This window comes from Mustelus asterias, chromosome 8, assembly GCF_964213995.1.
Source record: "Mustelus asterias chromosome 8, sMusAst1.hap1.1, whole genome shotgun sequence".
Taxonomy (NCBI): domain Eukaryota; kingdom Metazoa; phylum Chordata; class Chondrichthyes; order Carcharhiniformes; family Triakidae; genus Mustelus; species Mustelus asterias.
In genome coordinates, this window is record NC_135808.1 from 8,802,950 (window position 1) to 8,824,406 (window position 21,457).

Consider the following 21,457-nt stretch of genomic DNA (forward strand, 5'->3'; position numbering starts at 1 on the left):
TTTCTCGAAATTAAACCAAACTTCACAGATCGAACCCTCTAAATATCTTCCCGATACCTGCTGTGTAAAATATCTCCTTGACATTTATAGTCCTTGATGTTTTAATGTGAGCGGCTGCAGTGATGAACACAATTCAGTTTCTGGATCTGGATCTCACACCGAGTTTCACCAGAGTGGTTTTAATCGGCAGTGGGTTCAGACTGGAGAAAAATTCATTGGAATCTCGATTCCTCCCGTCTGCACCTCTTTTCCCCATTCTATCTCTCCGGCTCTTTCTCTCTCTTTCCATTGTCAACATCCCCAGGAGCCCAACCCGCCCCCGACAGAGTTCAATGATTTCCCTCCGTTATCCTTCAGACTGCGCCAGTTTTTATCTCGAGTGTGAAAGTGGCGGGGACATGGCCCAGTCTGTAATAATAATTCCCTGACTATTGCAGTGAACTTCATTGGCAAATAGCTGAACTGAGGAGGTGCGGCAATAACATCGAAACTGAAAGCAGTTTGAATCAGGAAGTGCTGAGTGTGAACATGGCTTCCAGACAGCAGCTCCAGAGTTTGACCGAGGAGGCAATTTGTCCCATTTGTCTCGATTTCTTCACTGATCCGGTAACACTGGATTGTGGACACAACTTCTGTCGCTCCTGTATCACGCAGTGTTGGGAAAAGAAAGAGATAAATTCCTGTCCGGAATGTAGAGAGGAGTTTCCGCAAGAAAACCTTAGATTCAGCTGGGCCTTAGCGAATCTGGCCGAGAAAGCTCGACAATTAAACCTGAATCCGAAAGAGAAGGGAAGTAAACTTCACTGTGAGGAACATCAGGAAGAACTGAAGCTGTTTTGTGAAACTGACAAGAAATTGATCTGTCTGATTTGTAGAGATTCGCGGGAACACAAATCTCATAATTTCATGCCCATTAAAGAAGCTGTTGAAATCTACAAGGTAAAAGGGAAATATTATTTACCTGATAGTTTTATCACATTTTCAACATCCAGCACTTTCATTCTGTGACATTCTCTCCCAATCCCAGGATCAGCTGAAATCTTCCTTAGATTCTCTCACAAAGAAGAAATCGGCGGTTCGAGAAACGGAACAGAAACAGAAAGGGAAGATTTCTGAAGTTCGGGTAAGGTCTCCCTGCGCTGGTTTTCTGGGATCTCGGTTAGTTTTGTTCCCTTTATCGCGGGACATTAATTATGTTTCACATTTCATTGGGTAGGAACAGTCGAGCAGTCTGCACACCCACATCACATCCGAGTTCACTAAAATGCGCCAGATTCTCGCTGAGAAAGAGCAGCGTTTACTCAGAGATCTCAGGGAAGAAGAGGAGAGGATTCTAGAACCAATGGAGAAAAACCTTCGAGAGATTCAGGAGAATTTAAATTCTGTTGAGCAGAAACTCTCAAAGTTGCAGAAACAGATGGAGCGAAAAGACGAGCTGATATTTCTGAAGGTGAGGGAATATATTGCGGCTCAGTTCAGGGAAACTTCACACAGTCACTAAATAACTGATGCTAACTGTGAAATTAATATAGAATTTACTGAAAAATACTAACCGAATTGAACAGAATTTTGTGTCCCTTCCTGCACGGTTTTCCTGTTGTATCGGATCTAACGGCTCCCACACTGTCTGTAGATTCCCGGGAATACCTGTAACCTCCTGAGAATTAGTTTTCTTGATCTTCACACTTGCTTTGTGATTATTTCCGTGTTTCCCGAGTTTAATTTACTCCTGGAACTCCCATTGTAATCCAGTTCCAGTTCCATGTTGTGAGTGTGTGGGTGTGTCTGGTCCGGTGTGTGAGAGTCACTGGGGCCGATTCTCCCAAAACAATTCGAAGTGCTGAATTTGCATAAAAACTGGAGTAACTCCCGCTGGGTTTTTTATAGTGGGATTTTCAAAATGAATCGCCCAAACTCTGAGTATTGTCGAGTGCCTCAGCGAGATTCACGCTGAAAATCAGGGAGCGGGCCCCATTCCCGTTGGAGAGGCCGGCAGCATAGCGCTGAGTGGGCCACTGCACATGCACCGTTCTGTCAGAGCGGAGATCGCTGGCCAGCCCCGTGACCCCGCATCGCTGCCCCTTTGACCCCCCCCCAATCCCCCGATTGCTGGCCTCCTGGGCCTCTCCGGGCATGCGCCGATGTCTCCCCCCCACCCCCGCCAATTTCCCCATCAGCCCCGATCTCCTTGAACCCCAATCCTGCCAGCCACCCGCCCCCTCCCCCCCCCCCCCGAAACTGGATGGCCAGTCCTGACCACCCTCTTCCCTTTCTCTGCCACAGATCCCGATGCAGAGTGGCAGTGGGACCCATCCACCTCCCCCCCCAGCCCCACCCCCACTCCCACTGATCGCCCTTACAACAGGCCCCACCCTCATTGCCCTGCCCCCTCTGTCCCGCCCCATCGGCACTGCCCGATGGCCAGTGGGCATTGCCACTTTGCCCCTTGGGCATTGCCAGGGGGCCAGGCTGGCGCTGCCAAGCTGTCACTGCCCAGGGTGCACCCCCCTTTCCCCTGACCTCCTGGAGGGGCCTCCATGGTCTCTGTTCCCTCCAGTGGGGTCTGGCCGCCTGTTCCCGTTAGTGGGGGCTATTGTAAACCCCGCTGTCAGGGGGTGACACACTAGCCGGTCCGGAGACTATAGTCCCAGACCCACTAATTAGAAGTAAGCAGTAATTTTAATATGGAAATAAGCTCGGCGGAGCTGATGGCGCCACAAATCATCTTCTGGGAGACGCGTGGAGGCCGTGGCGCCGAGCGGGGAGGCCGCTAAATGACCTCCGCTGATGTCCAGCCCGTTGCATTGCTCGAGCATCGCAGTGGGCTGGGAGAATAACCCCCACTGTCTGTCAGCAGGACTGATATCCAGTTCCAGTTCCATGTTGTGAGTGTGTGGGTGTGTCTGGTACGGTGTGTGAGAGTCACTGTGTCTGTGAGTGGGACTGATGTTCAATTCCAGTTTATTTGACTCTCCACAATCTTCCTTCCAAAATGCATCACTTTACATTTCCGTGTGAAATCTCATCTGCTCTGAGTCTGCTCATTTCACCAGCCTGTCTCACTGCTCCTGAAATCTGTTACTGTCACCCTCACTGTTCCTGATTCATTTCTTTCAGGAGGAAGCTTGTCGGAAGAGAAGGTAGGACATGTTCTTTACTGAAACTCTGCCGTTTGGTAAAATAACTCGGTATAGTGTTATGATGTATTTATTTATTGGTTGTAGTCACAACTTTAAATGGTTGGTCATTGTTACCAAGACATCACACACAGCAGGAAATGATAAGCTCCGCGTATACACACTGATGAGAGCTTTATGATAACTCACTTTATTACAGTGATTTTACATCACTGTTCTATGATATTGTAATAAATAACCGGGATGTGTAAATAATACAATCTGGTTCCCAGGCCGGAAGTGATCACTTGCCCGATGTTGGCTGTTAGTGTCTGTGACCTTCCCACTGACCCTGAGAGAACCGCATGGTCCATGTTTCCAAGGAGTGGGTCACCCACGTCCCTGTATGGAGTCTGACCAACCCGAGAAAGTCTCACGTTAAAGGGGGGAACGGATTCTAATTTTATACTAAATACAAACTGGCTCTGTGTCCTTAACAAACACAACAGTAAACACTTGTATTCATATAAAACCTTTATTGTAAATTAATATCCTAAGGAGTTTCACAGGACCGTAATGAAGTAAATTGACACAGAATCAAATAAGGAAATATTAATCCGGGTGACAGAGGTGGAGAGCGTCTTAAAGGAAGAAAGAGAGTTAGAGAAATAGAGGTGATCAGGGAGGGATTCCAGAGCTCAGGACCTCGGCAGCTGAAGGTCCAGCTCCCAATGGGGGAGTGACTGAAATTAGAGATGTCCAAGGTGCTGGAAGTAGAGGAGAGCAGGATTCTGGGAGAGCTGTGGGCCCAGGGATTGCAGAATTGGATATTCAGCTTTGGGTTGTTTTTTTTGTTCTACAAACTTTGTTTATAATGCAGCAAACAGACAGGCTAAATGTTCATCATTTCCTGCAGTGTGTGGTGTCTGTCTATCAGGTTTTGAACCTTTTTCAGGACATGGGTGTTTCCATTCTCTGCCCTTGAATTTCCAAATTAACCGTTTTTCAGTTAGAGAAACTAGATTAACATTTCACTTTGTACATTTTCTCTATCATCAAAAATGCTGAAAACTTGACCATTTAAATACGTTCTAAAATCTTCTAACAAAGACAAATTCATAGCATCATTTTTACCATTTACAGGATTAGTGATGATCATCAAACACTCTCAGTATCTGCTGTCGCCCTGTCTATCGGAAAGTACAAAGGTGTTTTACAGTACCGAGTGTGCAGAGAAATGATAAACTTCATTAACCCCGGTAAATCTCATTAATTTTCCTGGTTATAAATCCAGTTGTGAATAAACTAAACAGGCTCCAAGGTTCCAGATTAAATATTCACATTTCCGGTTGTTAATATCTCGATTCTCCCCCTTCTCATATTTCTCTTTCTGTTGGTTCCTCTGGGTAAGTGTCTGAAGCCAGCAGCACTGTGCTTCAAAGCAGTGAAGGGATCTGTATAACCAGAGGAATAGAGCACCAATCTCAGGATGTGAAATGGAATTGCTCCAGGAGACTGGACTGGTCTCGTCTGTCATTCTGGGAAACATGTTTTTATCATCATTTATCAGGAAGACACACAGACATTAGAGAGCAAGTGTTAAACGGCAGATAATCTGTTTGGTGGAATTGGACATCATAATCAAGAACAGGGACATCAGGAACTGCCAGTCTGCACTGGATAAGGGAGGGAGTGTGGTGATCTTATTGAAATGTTCAAGGTTCGCAATAAAAGGGAGGTTATCAACATCCACAGGTTTAACACAGTCACAGAGTCTAGATCAAAGTAGGTATAGCTTTAAATCTAGAATAGGGAGGGTGACAGGGCAGTTTGGATTGAGGTTGAGTTTTTGAGTGACTCCATTGAGGTCGTGAACCAGTGAACCCACCGCTCACTCTATGAATTTGATCAGAGGCCCAATCCATTCTGAGGGCTGACCTTCAGAACAATATCACTGTCCAGTTTCCCAGTGGTTTGCAGTGTGGGGAAAGGTTCTGTTGTTCCTGAAGAGGGGATAGGGGACAAGAAATCCTCATGAAAAACAATGGGGGGTGAGAGAGAGAAAGGAGCAGCAAGCAACAGTAAGGAAAATAACTCACCTCTAGTCACAGAGAAATAATCAAATGCTGCCTTCATTCCCGCAGTGTTTGAATGTAGAAAATGAGAAAACCAATTTCCAAACAACAAGATCACAGGAACAGCATTGTGATAATGATAGTTTTCTGTTTTGATGATGCCATTAGGCAGGAAACAGAGCAAATAAACTCCTTACATCATTTCCAATGGGGTTTTCAGTGGTCCCTTTGAGACCAATGATTAAACCATTGTATAGATTGTTCCTCTGGGTGGGGCATCACTATCCAGTGGAAGATCAAGATTGTATTGAGTTTCCTGGTATGCCAAGTGCCTCCAGTTTGTACAGAGAATGTGACTTCTCCTTATGTTTAGTGTGGGAACACTGGATACCTATTTTGCTGCTGCTACATTATTGTGGGGGTTTGATCTCTGCTGTTCTTTATATTCTGATCAGTCATCTGACCTGCCATTCATCTTTGCTCAGTTATATGCTTTTAAATTTGAGTTTTTCCTTAAATTCTTTAGTGAACCACAGATGGTGGGTCCTCCCATTGGGGATTTTCTTTACAGTAGGAATATATTTATTACGAATATTCTGAAATATTGTCTTAAATATCTGCCATTGCTTCTCTATCGATATATCCCCAAGCCTGGGGACCCAGTTCACTACAACTAGCTTCGCTTTCATGACCAGATAGTTGCTTCTATTTAAGTTTAAAATACCGATCTTAGACCCTCTCTTTGCCCTTTCAAACTGGATTTCAACTTCAATCATATTGTAGTGGCTGCTACCAAGTGTGGCCTTCATTCTGATTTCACTGATTATTCCTGTCACATTACACAAAGCTAAGTCTAATATAACCTCCTCTCTGGTTAGTTCCAGGATGTGCTGCGATGAGAAACTCTCTCGAAAGCATTTTGTGAACTCCCCATCTAGGCATTGACAGCCTGATTTTTCCAGTTTATCTTCAGATTAAAATCACCCATGATTATTACTGTCCCTTTATCTGTGACCCACATTGTAGCGACTGTTGCAAGGATTGTAGACCACTCCCACTATTGACTTCTTTCCCCTGCTATTCCTCCTCTCCAAACCAATCTTATATCCGGATCTCCTGAACCAAGGTCTCCAGCTATTGCACCAATGAGTTCCTTGATAAACAGTGCTTACCGAGCTTCCGATCCTTCTTGAATGTCATTAAATGTTATCCTTTACTCCTGCAGCAATGTCTCTGTAAAGTTATCAGTTCATATTCATTTACTTCAATATGTGTTGTCAATTTGTTTACTTTGTTATGAATGTTGTGTGCGTTCAGATACAGAGCCTTTAGTTTCATCTTTTTATTATCTTTGTACCATCTAGTCTTGACTATTGGTGCATTCTTCGGTTTTATCTCTTTGTCCATTCCTGCTATTCTATGATCCTCATTTCCCATATTATTATGATGGTTTCTTGACTTGAATCAACCCCTGATTTACCCCAGATATATTCAAGGTAGCTAACCCTCCGTTTTTAGTTTGGAGCCGTTTTTACTTCCCGAGTTATGCAATTTGCGAGAACACTCATTCTAGCAGTTCAGGTGTAGACAGTCCCAACAATCAGGCAGCAAGCGGGGCGGCAAGGTAGCACAGTGGGTAGCACTGCTGCTTCACAGCGCCAGGGACCTGGGTTCGATTCCCGGCTTGGGTCACTGTCTGTGTGGAGTTTGCACATTCTCCGTGTGTTAGAATGGGTTTCCTCCGGGTGCTCCGGTTTCCTCCCACATTCTGAAAGACGTGCTGGTTAGGTGCATTGAACCGAACAGCTGCCAGACTGTGGTGATTAGGGGAATTTCACAGTAACTTCATTGCAGTGTTAATGTAAGCCTGACTTGTGACTAATAAATAAACTAACTTGACTACTGTCCGGTGGTTCTAATATCCATCATTATGAAATGCTTTGAAAGGTTAGTCATAGCATGAATCAATTCCAGCCTCCCAGATTGCCTTGATCCACGACAGTTCGCCTATCACCGCAAAAGGTCCCCTATCCTACATTCAAACCTGGATCACCTAGATAACAAAGACACATATGTCAGACTCCTATTTATTGGCTACAGCTCAGCCTTCAACACCATTATTCCGACAAAACTCATCTCCAAATTCCGTGGCCTATGGCTTGGCTCCTCCCTCTGCGACTGGATCCGAGACTTCCTTTTGTACAGACCACAATCAGTAAGGACAGGTAACGACATCTCCTCAATGATCATCCTCAACTCCAGTGCTCCACAAGGCTGTGTTCTCAGTTCCCTACGATACTCCTTATACACCTATGACCACGTGGCCAAATTCCCCTCCAGCACGATATTCAAGTTTGCTGATGACACTACCATAGTGGGTCAAATCTCAAACAACGATGAGAGGGGCTACAGGAAAGAGATAGAGAATCTGGTAAAATGGTGTGACAACAATCTCCCTCAATGTCAGTAAAACGAACGAGAGTCATTGACTTCAGGAAACGTATTAGAGGACATGCCCCTGTCCACAAAAACAGTGAGGAAGTGGAAATGGTCGAGAGCTTCAAGTTTAAATGTGTTCAGATCACCAACAACCTGTCCTGGTCCCTCCATGCCAATGCTATAGTTAAGAAAGTCCACCAATGCCTCTACTTTCTCAGGAGGGTTAGGAAATTCAGCATGACCAGCATGACTCTCACCAACCTTTATAGATGCACCATAGAAAGCATTCTTTCTGGTTGTATCACAGCTTGGAATGGCTCCTGCTCTGACCAAGACTGCAAGAAACTGCAAAGGGTTGTGAATGTAGCGTAATCCACCACGCAAACCAGCCCCCATCCATTGACTCTGTCTACACTTCCCGCTGCCTCAGGAAAAGCAGCCAGCATAATCAAGGACCCCGTGCACCTCTCATACTCTCTTCCACCTTCTTCTATCGGGAAAATGATACTAAAGTCTGAGAACACGTACCACCAACTCAAGAACAGCTTCTTCCCTGCTGCCATCAGACTTTTGATTGGTGCTTTCATATATTAAGCTGAGCTTTCTCTTCACCCTATCTGTAACTGGAACACTATATTCTGCATCCTATCCTTTCCTTCTCTCATATGTACTCTATGAACAGTACGTTTCATCTGTATAGCCTGCAAGACACAATATTTTTCACAGTACAAATGTGACAATAATAAATCAAATCAAACCAACCCCACCATCCCCAATACTGGTGCCAATGCCCATGATCCAGAGCCCATTTCTCTCACAGCAGCCTTTGAGCATTCATCTTTGTCATCTCATTTTCCCTCCGCCAGTTTACATGTAGCTCAGGTAATGATCCAGAGATTATTAACTTTGAGGTTCTGCCTCTTAATTGTTACCGAGCCTCTCATGGTGACGATGCCCTTTACAGACATCCCAAATATCCCTGCTTCCGTGACCACTTCCCTCCAACCTCAGTGTCCCCACCCAGCCCACAATATCACCCTGATTGAACATTAGTGGAGTGGACCAGGACAATTTTCTTTGCTTGTCCTGTCTATGTCTTTGGTACCTACACGGACCATGCCAACTGGATCCTCCCACATACAATGAAAATTCCTCTTCAGCTCTGAGCACATGCTCTGGTACTGGTCAAGCAACACAGCTGTCTGGGCTCTCGCTTTTGCTGCAGAGAACAATGTCTGTGCCCTGCACTATAGTGTCCCGTACTGCCACCACATTCCTGTTTGCTATCCTCCACTTGATAGGCTTCCTGTATCATGGTGCCATGGTTAGACTGCTTATTCACTTTGCAGCCTTTGCTTTCATCCACACAGATTGTAAGCACCTCAAATCTTTTCAACAACTGCAAAGTCTGAGGCTCCTCCATTAATCTCTGCTCAGTCCCTTTACCTGTCTCACTCTCGGTCACATCCTCCTGTCACTCACTGCTGACCAAAACAGAAAAGATTTGCCAGGATGTTGCCTGGTATGGAGGGCATTCGATATGATGAGAGGTTGGAGAAGAGGTGTGACCATATTCCGGAACAAATTGTCCAGGTATTTCTCCCATTCCCTTACATTGTGCAGTGTCTGCAGTTCAGCCTCTAACTCACTAATTCTGATCTGGAAGTCCTCCAGCTGCTGACACTTGCTGCAGATGTGTTTGTCATGGAACACCTGGACATCCAAAATCACACATTCCTCAGCTGCAACATAACACCTGTCTTGCATTGTTCCTCATGTTATCTCGTTAAATTTAATTAAATTACTCATTTAATTATCTTCGAATAATTCCAATGATAACCACATTTCTTTCCCCTGTGCATTTCATTCCCACATGAACCTAATTCGCCGCTCACTCAGTCTCCATCCCAGTGCAGCGCAGTCACCTGTCTCATGCACCTGTTACTGGCCATGCATTTTGAAAGGTGTGTCTTATTTATAGACCCTCTGATGAGTCGCTTGCTAGTTTTACTTCCTGCTTCACTGATTAACACTCATGAACCAACTGCTTTCAGGTGATTGACAGATAACTGCCACTCCAGATAGTTCTCCAGTTAACATAGAAACTCGAAGCAGGAGGAGGCCATTTGGCCCTTCGAACATGCTTTGCTTTTTATTTTGATCATGGCTGATCATCAAATTCAATATCCTGATCTCCCCCCTTCTTCCCATATCCCTTGATCCATTAGCCCCAAGAGCTATATCTTATTTCTTTTTGAAATCACACAACATTGTGACCTCAACTACATTCAGTGGTAGTGAATTCCACAGATTCACCACCCTTTGAGTGAAGAAATTTCTCCTCACCTCAGTTCTAATAGGTTTACCCCTTATCCTCAAACTATGACCCCTCGTTCCGGACTCCTCCACAATTGGGAACATTCTTTATGAATCTACCCTGTCTAACCCTGTTTGAATTTTATAAGTTTCTATGAGATCCCCTCTCACCCTTCTAAACTCCAGTGGATATAATCCTAACCGACTTAGTCTCTCCTCATATGACAGACGTGTCATCGCAGGAATCAGCCTGGTAAACCTTCGCTGTACTCCCTCTATAGCAAGGACATCCTTCCTCAGATAAGGACACCAAAACTGCATACAATATTCCAGGTGTGGCCTCACCAATGCCCTATACAATTGCAGCAAAACATCCCTATTCCGATACTCAAATCCTCTTGCGATGAAGGTCAACATATCAAAGAACAAAGAAAATAACAGGAACAGGCCCATCGGCCCTCCAAGGCTGCATCGACCATGCTGCCCGACTGAACAAAAACCCCCTACCCTTCCGGGGACCGTATCCCTCCATTCCCACCCTATTCATGTATTTGTCAAGATGCCCCTTAAAAGCCACTATCGTATCTCCTTCCACCTCTCCCGGCAGAGAGTTCCAGGCACCTATCAACCTCTGTGTACAAAAACTTGCCTCGTACGTCTCCTATAAACCTTGTCCCTCGCACCTTCAACTTATGCCCCCTCGTAATTGACTCTTCCACCCTGGGAAAAAGCTTCTGACTATCCACTCTGTCTATGCCCCTCATAATCTATCAGTTCGCCCCTCAACCTCCGTCGTTCCAGTGAGAACAAACCAAGTTTCTCCAACCTCTCGTCATATCAAATGCCTTCCATACCAGGCAACATCCTGGCAAATCTTTTCTGTACCCTCTCCAAAGTCTCCACATCCTTCTGGTAGTGTGGCGACCAGAATTGAACACTGTATTCCAAGTGCGGCCTCACTAAGGTTCAATAAAGCTGCAACATGACTTGCCAATTTTTAAACTCAATGCCCCGGCCGATGAAGGCAAGCATGCTGTATGCCTTCTTGACTACCTTCTCCACCTGCATTGCCACTTTGAGTGACCTGTGTATCTGTACACCCAGATCCCTCTGCCTATCAATACTCTTAAGGGTTCTGCCATTTACTGTATATTTCCCATCTGTATTAGACCTTCCAAAATGCATTACCTCATACCTCCACCCAAGTCTCCAACCGATCTATAGCCTGCTGTATCCTCTGATGGTCTTCACCACTATCTGCAAATCCACCAACCTTTGTGTCGTCCGCAAACTCACTCATCAAACCAGTTACATTTGGCTTCTTTACTGCCTGCTGTACCTGCACGCTTACATTCAGCAACTAATGTACGAGGAGACCAAGTTCTCACTGAGTATCCGCCTCTCTCAATTTACACTCACTCAAGTAATAATCTGTCTTCCTATTATTGCTACCAAAGTGGATGGCATGGTAGCACAGTGATTAATACTGCTGCTTCACAGCTCCAGGGACCTGGGTTCGATTCCCGGCTTGGGTCACTGTCTGTGTGGAGTTTGCACATTCTCCTCGTGTCTGCGTGGGTTTTCTCTGGGTGCTCCGGTTTCCTCCCACAGTCCAAAGATGTGCGGGTTAGGTTGATTGGCCATGCGAAAATTGCCTCTCGGTGTCCTGAGATGCGTAGGTTTGAGGGGTTAGCGGGTAAATATGTCGGGATATGGGTGTCGGGCCTGGGTGGGATTGTGGTCGGTGCAGACTCGATGGGCCAAATGGCCTCTTTCTGCATTGTAGGGTTTCGATTATTTTATGGATAAGTGCACATTTATCCACATTATACTGCATCTACCATGCATATGCCCACACACTCAGCCTGTCCAAATCACGCTGAAGCATTTCTGCATCCTCCTCACAGCTGGGCCTACATTCATTTTTGTGAATCTTTTTCTCTTCACATATCTATAGAAACTTTTACAGTCAGTTTTTATATTCCCCGTTAGTTTACTCCCCTACTCTATTTTACCCTTCTTAATCAATCCCTTGGTCCTCCTGTGCTGAATTTTAAACTGCTCCCAATCCTCAGGCCTATTGCTTTTTCTTGTCAATTTGTATGCATCTTCCTTGCGTCTGATATATCTCTAATTTCCCTTGTAAGCCATGGTTTGGGCACAATTCCCTTACCATGTCTTGCACCAAACAGGAATAAACAACTTCTGGAGTTCACCTATTTGTTCTTTAAATGCCTGCCATTGCCTGTCCACTGTCGTTCCTTTCAGTAATGTTCCCAGTCCATCATAGCCAATTCATCCCTCATACCATCATGGACACCTTTATTGAGATTCAGAACCCTGGTCTCAGAATCAACAATATCACTATCCACCTTGACAAAGAATTCAACCATATTATGGCCACTCGTCCTCAAGGGTTCTCTCACAACTAGATTGCCAACTAATCCTTTCTCATTGCACAACACCCAGTCCAAGATAGCTTGTTCCCTTGTTGGTTCTACAAGTTATAAGCCAGTTGTACAAGCCAGTATACCTTATTGAAGGTTGGTATCACATCCTATTTTGATTCTTAATCTATAGTTAAAAATGAAAAGGTGTTACCAGAACTTACCATGTGAATTTAATTTGCTACTCTCACACAGTTGCCGTCTCCATGAGACCACTGGAAATAGGAACAGGAGTAGGCCATTCAGCCTCTCAAGCTTGCTCTGCCGTTCAATATGATCCTGGCTGAGCCGACATTCCTCACGTCCACTTTCCTGCCCTTTCCCCAAAGCCCTTGTTTCGATTCCTGATCAAGAATCCATCTATCTCAGCCTTATATATACACAAGGACTCTGTCCCCACAGCTGTCTGTGGCAAGGTGTTCCAAAGACTCACACCCTCAACTCCACTTTCCCACCTTAACGCCATAACCCTTGCTTCCTTCTCTGATTAATAATCTGTCTATCTCAGCCTTGAACATGCTGTTCGACTCAGAATCTACAACTCTCTGCAGTTAAGAATTCAGATATTCATTACCCTCTGAGAAAAGAAATTCCTCTTCATCTTAGTCTGAAGCTGATGCCTCTTTTTCTGAGACTATGCCCTCGGTCCTAGACTCTCCCATGAGGGGGAACATCCTCTCAGCATTTACCCTGTCAAGCCCCTTAATAATCCTCTATGCTTCATTGAGATTACATCGCATTCTTCTAAATTCCAATGAGTAGAGTCCCAAATTGTTTCAACTTTCCTCATGATAATCCCTCCGTACCGGGGATCATCCTAGTCAGCTTTCTCTGAACTGCCTCCAATGGAATAATAACTTTCCTTAAATAAGGGGAACCAAAACTGCTCACAGTGCTCCAGATATGGTCTCACTAGTACCTTGTACAGTAGCAGCAAGTTGTCCCTACTCTTATATTCCATCCCCCTTGAAATTAGCCCAACATTCCATCAGCCTTCCTGATTTCTTGCTGCCGCTGTGTGTTAGCTTTCTGTGTTTCGTGCACAAGAACCCGCAAGTCACTTTGTGTTGCAAATTTCTTCCATTTTTCTCCATTTAAATAATACTCTGTTCATTTGTTCTCCCTTCCAAATTGAACAACTTCACATTTTCCCACATTCTGCTCCATTTGCCAACTTTTTGCTCACTTACTTAACCTATCAAGATCTCTCTGCAAACTGTTTCCCTCTTGCAACTTGCCTTTCCACCTATTTTTGTCATCTGCAAATTTGTTTATAGTACATTTGCTTCCTTTGTCCAAGTCACAGTAAGAAATCTCACAACACTGAGGAAACGGGCATGGAGTCTACGGAAATAGGGCAAACATGTAGGGAGGTCATGGAACTTTTACAGATTAAAGGGGAGGAGGTGCTTGCTGTCTTGAGGCAAATCAGAGTGGATAAATCCCCAGGACCGGACAGGGTATTCCCACGGACCTTGAGGGAAGCTAGTGATGAACTTGCAGGGGCACTGGCAGACATATTTAAAATGTCAGTATTCACGGGGGAGGTGCCGGGTGATTGGAGGGTGGCTCATGTTGTTCCGTTGTTTAAAAAAAGTTCCAAAAGAAATCTGGGAAATTAGAGCCCAGTAAGTTTGACGTCAGTGGTGTGCAAGTTATTGGAAGGTGTGATAAGGGCTAGGATCTACAAATATTTGGATAGACAGGGCCTTATTAGGGAGAGTCACCATTGCTTTATGCATGGTAGGTCATGTTTGACCAATCTATTAGAGTTTTTCGAGGAGGTTACCAGGAAAATGGATGAAAGGAAGGCGGTGGATGTTGTCAACCTGGATTTCAGCAAGGCCTTTGATAAGGTCCCTTGTGGGAGGTTAGTTAGGAAGGTTCAGTCGCTGGTTATACATAGTAAATTTGATCTGGCTCAATGGAAGAAGCCAGAGAGTGGTTGTGGAGGATTGCTTCTCTGAGTGGAGGCCTGTGACTAGTGGTGTGCCGCAGGGATCGGTGTTGGGTCCATTGTTGTTTGTCATCTATATCAATGATCTGGATGATAATGTGGTAAATTGGATCAGCAAATTTGCTGATGAGACAAAGATTGGAGGTGTAGTGGACAGTGAGGAAGGTTTTCAAAGCTTGCAGAGGGATTTGGACCAACTAGAAAAATGAGCTGAAAAATGGCAAATGGAATTTAACACAGACAAGTGTGAGATATTGCACTTTGGAAGGAGAAACCAAAGTAGAACGTACAGGGTAAATGGTAGGAATCTGAAGAGTGCAGTTGAACAGAGGGATCTGGGAATACAGGTACAGAATTCCTTAAAAGTGACGTCACAGGTGGATAGGTTCGTAAAGAGTGCCTTTGGTACGTTTATAAATTATAAATCGGAGTATCGAGTATAAAAGTTGGAGTGTTATGGTAAGGTTATATAAGGCATTGGTGAGGCCGAATTTAGAGTATTGTGTACAGTTTTGGTCACCTCGTTACAGGAAGGATGTAAATAAGGTTGAAAGAGTGCAGAGAAGGTTCACAAGGATGTTGCCGGGACTTGAGAAGCTGAGTTACAGAGAGAGATTGAATAGGTTGGGACTTTATTCTCTGGAGCGTAGAAGAATGAGGGGAGATTTGATAGAGGTGTATAAGATTTTGATGGGTATAGTTAGAGTGAATGCAAGCAGGCTTTTTCCATTGAGGCTCGGGGAGAAAAAAACTAGAGGGCATGGGTTAAGGGTGAAAGGAGAAAAGTTTCAAGGGAATATTAGGGGGGCTTCTTCACGCAGAAAGTGGTAGGAGTATGGAATGAGCTGCTGGATAAAGTAGTAAATGCTTTTAACATTTAAGAAAAACTTGGATGGGTTCATGGATGAGAGGGGTGTGGAGGGATATGGTCCAAGTGCAGGTCAGTGGGACGAGGCAAAAAATGGTTCGGCGCAGACAAGAGGGGCCAAAAGGCCTGTTTCTGAGCTGTCATTTTCTATGGTTCTAACACCAGTTTAAAGTCCAACAGGTTTATTTGGTATCACCAGCTTTCGGAGTGTTGCTCCTTCATCAAGTTCATACATTCGCTCCCTTCATCCAAGTCATTCATATATATTATAAACAGTTGCGGTCCCAGCACTGATCCCTGTGGAACCCCACACGTTAGAGGTTGCCAACCTGAAAATGAACCCCTTATCCCCAATCGCTGTTCCCTGTCCCTTTGACAATTCTCTACCCATGCCAATATACCACTTCCAACACCATGGACTTAACCATCTTATGACTTAACCTCCTGTGAGGTATCTTGTCAAATGCCTTCTGGAAGTCAAAATACAACACATCTACTGGTTCCCTTCTATCCACACTGCTGACTCAGCTTGATTAGATTATGATTTTATAAATGTGCCCCAATTACTTCCTTAATTGATAACAACATTTTTTCAACAATAGATGTTAGGTCAATCGGCCAATAGTTACCTGCTTTTTGCCTCTTTCCCTCTTTGTATAGCGGTGTCACATTGGCAGTTTTCCAATCCTCCGATACTTCTTCAGAATCAGAAGGGATGTTTGGAAAATTACAACCAATGAATCCACTATCTGTGCAGCTACTTCCTTTAGGATCACTCCGGTGCAGTCACCTCCCAGTCTCCAGCTGCACCAACAACTTGTTTCTGTGGCCATGAGAAAGCTTCTGTCCATTGTACTTTCAGAGAATACAACAAAGTCTCCAGGCTGGACCCAGAATTCCAAGCTGATGTGGGCAAACCATACAGAAGATCCCACATAACATTGTCTCCTCTCTCTGACTCTCTCTCACACCATCCTATTCTTCCTCCCACACTCCTGCTCTCATCAACTATCCTCGTTTCTTTTTCTCACACTCTCCCACTTTTGTATTCATGCTCTCTCTCACTCTCTCTGCCACCCTGAGTTCTGAACCCCTTCACCTTGATCTCACAGCCTCCCACACTACCTGCCTTCCAGATGCTCTCTCTACTCTGCCCTTTCTTTCTCACCCACTCTCCCAATCCCTGTCATCTGCTCTGCCGTTCTCTCTCCTGCTCCCACACTCAAAACGTCCCACTCTGACTTGCCCTCTTCCTCATCCCACTCTCTCTCTCCCTCTTTACACTCCTGCTCCCTCCAGTCCCTCTCATTACTGCCTGTTTTCTCTCTTCCCAACTGCACCCCTCCACCTATTTTCTCATTCCCCCTCCCTATCTCTCTGTCACTCACTCTCTCCCCTCTTCCCTGCCTCTCCTTCCTGGTCTATTCCCACTCCTCTCCCCTCCCTCTGGGGCTCCATGTTGCCATCCCATTCATGCTCCCACTCTCCCCTACCCCTCATTCTCCCCTCCCCCTCACAAACCTCTCTCCTCTCTTCCTCACTCCTCACACTCTCTCCCCTCCCCACCCCCTCTCTCTAAATCACTGACTGTGTTATTGTAACTTTCCCCCAGCTCCAGCCTCTCTGACTCTGGATCCGAACACAGCGAATCCCCAGCTCATCCTGTCTGAGGACCGGACCAGTGTGAGACTCGGAGACAAACGGCAGCCGCTCCCTGACACCCCGGAGAGGTTTGATTACTGGGAATGTGTCCTGGGATCAGAGGGATTCACATCAGGGAGACATTACTGGGAGGTGGAGGTGGCGGGGACAGAGTGGATTCTGGGAGTGGCCCGAGAGTCTGTGAACAGGAAAGGGGGAATCGACCCGAGCCCTGAGTCCGGATTCTGGATTGTGTGGCTGAGTCTCGGAAGAGGTTATTTAGCCCTCACCTCCCCCTCAGAGACCCCCCTCACCCCGAGTGTGAATCCCCGGAAGATCGGGGTTTTCCTGGACTATGAGGGTGGACAGGTGTCATTTTACAATGCGGACAACATGTCCCATCTCCACACTTTCACCCACACTTTCACTGAGAGAATCTTTCCCATCTTCAGACCGGGATGGAATATCTGGGAAAACTCGGAGCCGCTGACAATCTGCGGGGTTAAAGGTCACTAACAGATCCATCCCATAATTTCACACCGTCTCCCTGCCTCCTGCCAGCTGTAAACTGATGGAACCTGTTCATATTGTGGTTATTATATAGAATTATAATTTACATTGGGGGCTCCATGGTTACATTTGTAAAATGATTCTTCAAACAAAACAATCTGAGAATCACTGGAATAGAAACAGTTTTTCTCAAAGATTCCACAGCTCATCATTAAATCCAAGAAGCAGAAACTCTACATGTTGTTTGTGTCGTCACTGAGTGAGGGGGCGGGGTTCCGGGGACTGGAGAAGCCGATTGGCCGGAGCTTCTGTCACTCTGACTGAGGGAGGCGGGATTCCGGGGAATGGAGAAGTCGATTGGTCGGAGCTCCTGTCACTCCGAGTGGGTGGGGCGGGATTCTGGGGAATGGAGAGGCCGATTGGCCGGAGCTCCTGTCACTCTGAGTGAAGGAGGCGGGATTCCGGGGATTGCCGAAGCCGATTGGCGGGAGCTCCTGTCACTGAGTGAGGGAGGCGGGATTCCGGGGAATGGAGACGCCGATTGGCCGGAGCACCTGTCACTCTGCGTGAGGGAGGCGGGATACCGGGGATTGGGGAAGCCGATTGGTCGGAGCTCCTGTCACCCCGAGTGGGGGGGCGGGATTCTGGGGAATGGAGAAGCCGATTGGCCGGAGCCCCTGTCACTCCGAGTGGGGGGGCGGGATTCTGGGGAATGGAGAGGCCGATTGGCCGGAGCTCCTGTCACTCTGGGTGAGGGAGGCGGGATTCCGGGGAGTGGGGAAGCCGATTGGCCGGAGCTCCTGTCACTGAGTGAGGGAGGCGGGATTCCGGGGAATGGAGAGGCCGATTGGCCGGAGCTCCTGTCACTCTGAGTGAGGGAGGTGGGATTCCGGGGATTGGGGAAGCCGATTGGCCGGAGCTCCTGTCACTGAGTGAGGGAGGCAGGATTCCGGGGAATGGAGACGCCGATTGGCCGGAGCACCTGTCACTCTGAGTGAGGGAGGCGGGATTCCGGGGATCGGGGAAGCCGATTGGCCGGAGCTCCTGTCACTCTGAGGGACGGAGGCGGGCTTCCAGATCCTTGGAAGGTGATTGGCCTGAACTTCGTCGCGAAGAAAACCGGTTTCCGGGGAGTCTGAAAGCCGATTGGTCAAAGCGCCTGTCAGGAAAGTGAGGGAGGCCCATTTTCGGGGAATCCGGAAAGGTGATTGGTCAGGGCGCCTGTCATTCAGAGTGAAGGGGCGGGGTTCGCAGGCCCCGGAAACGGATTGGTCAGAACTCCTGTCACTCTCTGTCTGTCTCTCTGTCTGTGTCTCTGTTTCTCTCCTGTCACTCTCTCACTCTGTGTGCCTGTCTGTTCTCTCTGTCTCTCTGTCTGTGTCTTCATCTCTCGATCCTTCTGTCTGCATCTGTCTGTCTGTCTTTCAATACTATCCAGGTAGTTACAGGCCGGTGAGCCTTACATCAGTGGTGGGGAAATTATTGGAGAGGATTCTTCGAGAAAGGATTTATTCCCACTTGGAAATAAGTGGACATATTAGCGAGAGGCAACATGGTTTTGTGAAGGGGAGGTCGTGTCTCACGAACTTGATCGAGTTTTTCGAGGAAGTGACAAAGATGATTGACGAGGGTAGGGCAATGGATGTCTGCATGGACTTCAGTAAGGCCTTTGACAAGGTCCCTCATGGCAGACTGGTGCAGAAGGTGAAGTCGCATGGGATCAGAGATGAGCTGGCAAGGTGGATACAAAACTGGCTCGATCAAAGAAGACAGAGGGTAGCAGTGGAAGGGTGCGTTTCTGAATGGAGGGCTGTGACAAGTGGTGTTCCTCAGGGATCAGTGCTGGGACCTTTGCTGTTTGTAATATATATCAATGATTTGGAGGAAAATGTAACTGGATTGATTAATAAGTTTGCGGACGTCACAAAGGTTGGTGGATTTGCGGAAAGCGATGAGGACCATCAGAGGATACAGCAGGATATAGATCAGTTGGAGACTTGGGTGGAGAGATGGCAGATGGAATTTAATCCGGACAAATGTGAGGTAATGCATTTTGGAAGGTCTAATACAGATAGGAAATATACAGTAAATGGTAGAACCCTTAAGAGTACTGATAGGCAAAGGGATCTGGGTGTACAGGTACACAGGTCACTGAAAGTGGCAATGCAGGGTGAGAAGGTAGTCAAGAAGGCATACGGCATGCTTGCCTTCATCGGCCGGGGTATTGAGTTTAAAAATTGGCAAGTCATGTTGCAGCTTTATGGAACCTTAGTTCGGCCGCACTTGGAATATAGTGTTCAATTCTGGTCGCCACACTGCCAGAAGGATGTGGAGGCTTTGGAGAGGGTACAGAAAAGATTTACCAGGATGTTGCCTGGTATGGACGGCATTAGCTATGAGGAGAGTTGGAGAAACTTGGTTTGTTCTCACTGGAGCGACGGAGATTGAGAGGAGACCTGACAGAAGTCTGCAAGATTATGAGAAGCATGGACAGAGTGGATAGTCAGAAGCTTTTTCCCAGGGTGGAAGAGTCAATTACTGGGGGGCATAGGTTTAAGGTGCGAGGGGCAAGGTTTAAAGGAGACGTACGAGGCAGATCTTTTGCACAGTGAGTAGTAGCCTGGAACTCGTTGCCGGGGAAGATAGTGGAAGCAGATACGGTAGTGACTTTTAAGGGGCATCGTGACACGTACATGAATAGGATGGGAATAGAGAGATATGGTCCCCGGAAGGGTCGGGGGTTTTAGTTAAGTCAGCCAGTATGGTTGGTGCAGGCTTGGAGGGCCGAAGGGCCTGTTCCTGTGCTGTAATTTTCTTTGTTCTATCTCCATGTCCGTGTATCTCTCCAGTATTTGTGAATATTTGATCATTGTAATTAACAAATACACTTCTTTCATTTTAGGACGATGCAGAAAATCAGCATCTGAATGGTACCAATCTCAACCGAGATGAGAAGCAAAATCATTCCAGCTCTCTTCCAATGGACATCACGTCAGTCTGACTTGTCCCTGCCAATGAAAAGCTTTGCCTTTGAACAGGGTAAACTGGAACTGTCTTCACTGGATCTCAGATACTGGCTGACTGGATTGTTTCCTTTAAAATACTTCATTTCTTCTGCCTTTCTGATTGTATCAGACTCCAGAGAGCACTGTTTACGACAAAGATTGACAACACAAGTCTCTGGCACAAGGAACAGCCACGTCAGTCTGCGAACTTCTTGGTGTGAAGTGGATCGAGCGTCATCCCCTGTGGCTGGATTTTGCTGAGATGGGCAAATGAATGGAGTGAGTTGTCTGCTGACTTTCCATTGCTCATTGACATGTCACGTGATGAGTTTGTGTCAGTGGGATCCCCAAACAAGACGCCACCCTCGACCTGACATGGGGCAACTGGGAAAACAGAGCAAGCAATTGGGTGTCTCCGTAACCAATTGGCAGTAAACTGTTGCAAGTTGCTGATTAGGGTAATGGGACACTTGGGATCTTGAGGAATGATTTGGTTAACACTCCATGTTCCTGATCAAACAAGATCACAAGTATTAATTTTGAGATGTTGACAACAACTTACTGTCTCCGAGAGAGAAGTCACACTTTCACTTATTCCTTTTCCGAGTTGTACCTGATAAAGGCCACTGCTGGAATATAAATCTCCTCGATGAAAGGTACTTCTATTATTAAGTAGCAACTCTAACTTTCTGTTGTGAGTTTAGTAGGTGATTAACACGCAAAATACAGCAATTTCTTGAAATGGACAGGGAGAGAGTATCCTAAGAAAAAAAGATTTGCATTCTAATTAGTATTCTGTAACTTGATTTCTGTGTCTCTGTGCACTGTTGGAGAACAGATATCCACTCCATCTGACGAAGGGGCAGCGCTCCGAAAGCTTATGGTATTTGCTACCAACTAAACCTGTTGGACTTTAACCTGGTGTTGTGAGACTTCTTACTGTATCAGCCTCTGCTCAGCGACTCTGCGCTGTCGTGTGTTGTGAAGGCCGCCTTGGAGAACGCTTACCCGAAGATCAGAGGCCGAATGCCCGTGACCGCTGAAGTGTTCCCCCAACAGAAAGGGAACGGTCCTGCCTGGTGA

The 21,457-nt window shown here is 46.2% G+C and overlaps 1 protein-coding gene across 1 annotated transcript in view; it reads left to right on the plus strand.

Annotated features, from left to right (window-relative positions):
* Window positions 1–505: 505 nt before the first annotated feature.
* Window positions 506–21,457, plus strand: part of LOC144497643 (uncharacterized) — a 53,823-nt gene continuing 32,871 nt past the window's right edge. Inside the window, exons 1-6 of the mRNA XM_078219085.1 lie at window positions 506–939; window positions 1,028–1,123; window positions 1,217–1,450; window positions 3,118–3,140; window positions 4,260–4,375; window positions 16,831–17,373. Coding sequence (XP_078075211.1) covers window positions 529–939; window positions 1,028–1,123; window positions 1,217–1,450; window positions 3,118–3,140; window positions 4,260–4,375; window positions 16,831–17,373 — 1,423 coding nt within the window. The 5' untranslated portion in view covers window positions 506–528. The remainder of the gene's footprint in view (window positions 940–1,027; window positions 1,124–1,216; window positions 1,451–3,117; window positions 3,141–4,259; window positions 4,376–16,830; window positions 17,374–21,457) is intronic.